Here is a 5,000-nt window from a genome sequence, read left to right on the forward strand (position 1 = left end):
ACTCACACTGTACACACTATACTCACACTATACTCACACTATACTCGCACTATACTCACACTGTACACACGATACTCACACTGCACACACTATACTCACACTATACTCACACTGTACTCACACTATACTCACACTGTACACACTATACTCACACTGTACACACTATACTCACACTATACTCACACTGTACACACTATACTCACACTGTACACACTACACTCACACTATACTCACACTGTACACACTATACTCACACTGTACACACTATACTCACACTGTACACACTACACTCACACTATACTCACACTGTACACACTATACTCACACTGTACACACTATACTCACACTATACTCACACTGTACACACTATACTCACACTGTACACACTATACTCACACTATACTCACACTGTACACACTATACTCACACTGTACACACTATACTCACACTATACTCACACTGTACACACTATACTCACACTGTACACACTATACTCACACTATACTCACACTGTACACACTATACTCACACTATACTCACACTATACCCACATTGTACACACTATACTCACACTGTACTCACACTGTACACACTATACTCACACTGTACACACTATACTCACACTATACTCACACTGTACACACTATACTCACACTATACTCACATTATACTCACACTATACTCACACTATACTCACACTGTACACACTATACTCTCACTATACTCACACTATACTCACACTATACTCACACTGTACACACTATACTCACACTATACTCACACTATACTCACACTGTACACACTATACTCACACTATACTCACACTATACTCACACTATACTCACACTGTACACACTATACTCACACTGTACACACTATACTCACACTATACTCACACTATACTCACACTATACTCACACTGTACACACTATACTCACACTACACTCACACTGTACACACTATACTCACACTGTACACACTATACTCACACTATACTCACACTGAACACACTATACTCACACTGTACACACTATACTCACACTATACTCACACTATACTCACACTGAACACACTATACTCACACTATACTCACACTGAACACACTGTACTCACACTATACTCACACTGTACACGCTATACTCACACTATGCTCACACAGTACACACTATACTCACACTATACTCACACTGTACACACTATACTCACACTATACTCACACTGTACACACTATTTTCACACTATACTCACACTGTACACACTATACTCACACTATACTCACACTGTACACACTATACTCACACTATACTCACACTGTACACACTATACTCACACTATACTCACACTGTACACACTATTTTCACACTATACTCACACTGTACACACTATACTCACACTATACTCACACTGTACACACTATACTCACACTATACTCACACTGTACACACTATACTCACACTATACTCACACTGTACAGACTATACTCACACTATACTCACACTGTACACACTATACTCACACTATACTCACACTAAACACACTATACTCACACTGTACACACTATACTCACCCTATACTTACCCTATACTCACACCGAACACACTATACTCACACTATACTCAGGCCACATAAATATGTACCCTTACATGGACTCCATAACACATCGTACCTCAGTCCGTAGAGCACGGTGCCATCCGGATGGAGGCGTATCATCCTGTTTTTCACCGTCACTCCATGAACAAAGGACTTCTTGTCGTTTAGGAAGTAAGTGTCTGGGACCCAGAGCTGATCAGCCACACGGTTATCCAGTGTGAGGTTCAGAGGGATCTCCGAGTATGAGAGCCGTTTATCTCTCCACGACTGCTGGAAGTACATGGTGAGGGTGTAGTCCTGTGGAGGAAACAGAGAGTTTAGTGGAGAATAGCAGGAGGAAAAGACAGAGGGAAAGAGAAATCCTGTGTTGGTGTACAGTGCTGTGTCTTCAGTAAACACTTCGATATCTGATTCATCACAGAGATACGCTCATCAATACTAGTTCATTTCTTTAAGACTCCATTCGGACTCAAAAGTTTTTATACCCCTGTGGAGTAGCTACATGAACTGCAGTTATTGGATGATGTTTATCTCAACCTACTTTCTGATATCACTTTGTTTTTTAGTCTCTTTTACTATGTTAGCACTTTACACAAATGTTTTCTCCACAGGGGCTAATAAATGTTACACCTCACACATCACTTAACACTGTACAGCAGTGTGTGGTGGGGCTGAGGTGTGGTGGACAGGTGAGGGGTTTTAGAGAACGTCTGCTAGAGACACGGCATAAATATTCCACCTGAGAGACACTCACTTAAAAACAATGCACCATCCCAAAAGTTTCATTTACTGTAGTACGATTCTCTCTATATATTAGATATGATATAGATATATATAGATGATATATCTAGTATATCTAGATATCGATATCTCTCTCGCTCTCTATGAGAGAGCAGTAGAGGGAGAGCTCTACTCGTCTACATCTGCTCTCGATATATCTCTCTCTCTCTCTATCCTCTCTATCGTCCTATAGCTCTCTCTCTCTCTCTCTCTCTCTCTCTCTCTCTCTCTCTCTGTAAAGAGGTGACAGGTCTCACAGGTTAAACCGTACGTGACCCATGAGGTGTGTGTGTGTGTGTGTGTGTGTGTGTGTGTGTGTGTGTGTGTGTTGCAGAAATAGCTGCAGACCCCTCAGTCCCCTGTCTGCTCAGTGGAGGTGGCTGTCACACGTTCTGCGATAATGAGCATCATGGAGTTGAGCAAGCTCGAGGCGAAAAGAGGAAAGAAATGAGGAAATTTTTAAAAAATAGACAAATGAAGCTGCCTTTGCAGAAGCTGCACCGGATTTACACCACATTTACTCCGCTTTCCATATTCATCATATTTTTCCTGCACTGATGCGTAAATGAAGCTTTCAGGACTCTTAGAGGTAGCGGTGAGAAGAGGTAAAGTTTCACCCAGAAAACGAGAGAGATAAACCCACGAGCCCTGAGACCCACGGCTCAGCCACAAAAATGTCAAAATCCACGAAAGTTGGACTAAAACTAAAAGGTCCATAAATTTCCTCATCTCAGATACAGTCCATTAATCACAGTACACTGAAACTGGGCAGAAGATTTACAGCTCAGCTCATAAATATTACACACCTGCTGGAATAGTGACAGAAAATCCTGAAGTGTGTGCATTTATCTTGTGTGTGTATATATAACTATATTGTGACTAAAACAACATGAATTCCTTTTAAAAATGAAATGAAGCATAATTTGGATTATTTACGAAGATCAGCTTTAATATTCTTATTCATTTAAACATTCATGTTTGTTTTATCACTTTATTTCATTAACTCATCTTCTACCTCTTATCCGAACTTCTCGGGTCACGGGGAGCCTGTGCCTATCTCAGGCGTCATCGGGCATCGAGGCAGGATACACCCTGGACGGAGTGCCAACCCATCACAGGGCACACACACACACACACTCACACACTACGGACAATTTTCCAGGAATGCCAATCAACCTACCATGCATGTCTTTGGACCGGGGGAGGAAACCGGAGTACCCGGAGGAAACCCCCGAGGCACGGGGAGAACATGTAAACTCCACACACACAAGGCAGAGGTGGGAATCGAACCCCGACCCTGGAGGTGTGAGGAGAACATGCTAACCACTAAGCCACCGTGTCCCCTGTTTTATCACATGATTGGACTTTTCTTTCACTGTTATAGAAATAAACATTATACATTGATGTGCTTTATTAGTTTGTGTTAATTTGATCACATTTTTTTGATGACACTTTAAATATTCCTTGGAAGTGAGAGAACCTCACGAGGAGAAATCAGGAAGTCTGGTATCTCCTCATCTGTGTTCTGAATGTCCTCGAATCCCAGTTTCCCCTCGCAGTTACACTTTAAATAGCTTCTGCTAAAAATGTCATTTTCTCACCAAAATATCATGATGGTGTAATAAATCATGATGAGATTAAGCAGGAGTCACGGTGTAGAAATGTTAACACGCCCAGAGGAAGGAGACGCTGCTGCTGCTGCAGACGTTTCGGCCCAAATTCGACAGAGCTGCGAGTAGCTCCGGGTGTTGTTCTGCGCTGATGCAGTCAGAAGCCCGGTGGAGAAGCGTATTGTATGCAGATCAGAGTTTTATTCACAGGAACGTCTGGAGGCTTTTACAGATTAAACGCTGAACTGGAGGAAAACTAGTGAGACTTCTGTAAACCTGCCTCCAGCTCATTAACCCTTTAATGTCACAGTGAGAGCCGAACCCTCGGTCTGGGGTACAAACACACGCATGTAACGTTCAGGAAAGGAGTCTCCGGTGTCAGAGCCGTCACGTGACGTGTACTGACCTCTTCAGCACATAGGAGTTTACACTTCGTATTACTGAGAGAGAATAAAGAGAGGACTGACACATTATAGTGTGTCCACATTCTCCCCTTTTCAGAAATGTGGCTTTCTTCATCCTTCCTTCATCCCTCCTTCATCCCTCCTTCATCCCTCCTTCATCCCTCCTTCACTCTCAGTAACTCAGCAGCTCGGTTCATGCAGCATCCTGATGATGATTACAAATGTTTATATATATACTCCTTATATATATATATATTATATATATTATATATATATATATATATATATATATATATATATATATATACTCCTTATATATTCAGGTACCTTTTACCTGCTTTAGTTTGGATCAGTTGCCATAGTAACCACATCCCTAAAAGGTTCCTGTCTCACTTGCTGGCACTTTAACAGCTTTCAGGCACTATGATGTTGTCACACATCATTAATTTGAACACTTTGCTCGTTACGTTACTTCAGATCACTGCTTCATGAGCAACAAAGACTAATTACCAGTTTATACCCAGACGATGGAAGCTGTGAGAGATTCATCTGATAAACACACTTCAGTTTATATTGTAGTGATGTTTTGGTGATTAAAAGTCCTTTAATCATTTTC

The 5,000-nt window shown here is 41.4% G+C and overlaps 1 protein-coding gene across 2 annotated transcripts in view; it reads right to left on the reverse strand.

Annotated features, from left to right (window-relative positions):
• LOC113650426 (gamma-aminobutyric acid receptor subunit beta-2) overlaps positions 1 to 5,000 on the reverse strand; it is a 71,561-nt gene that overhangs the window by 29,960 nt on the left and 36,601 nt on the right. For both annotated transcript variants that reach the window (XM_047805937.1, XM_047805936.1), the window contains exon 4: positions 1,667 to 1,887. In XM_047805937.1, coding sequence (XP_047661893.1) covers positions 1,667 to 1,887 — 221 coding nt within the window. The remainder of the gene's footprint in view (positions 1 to 1,666; positions 1,888 to 5,000) is intronic.

This window comes from Tachysurus fulvidraco, chromosome 21 (genome assembly GCF_022655615.1).
Source record: "Tachysurus fulvidraco isolate hzauxx_2018 chromosome 21, HZAU_PFXX_2.0, whole genome shotgun sequence".
Taxonomy (NCBI): domain Eukaryota; kingdom Metazoa; phylum Chordata; class Actinopteri; order Siluriformes; family Bagridae; genus Tachysurus; species Tachysurus fulvidraco.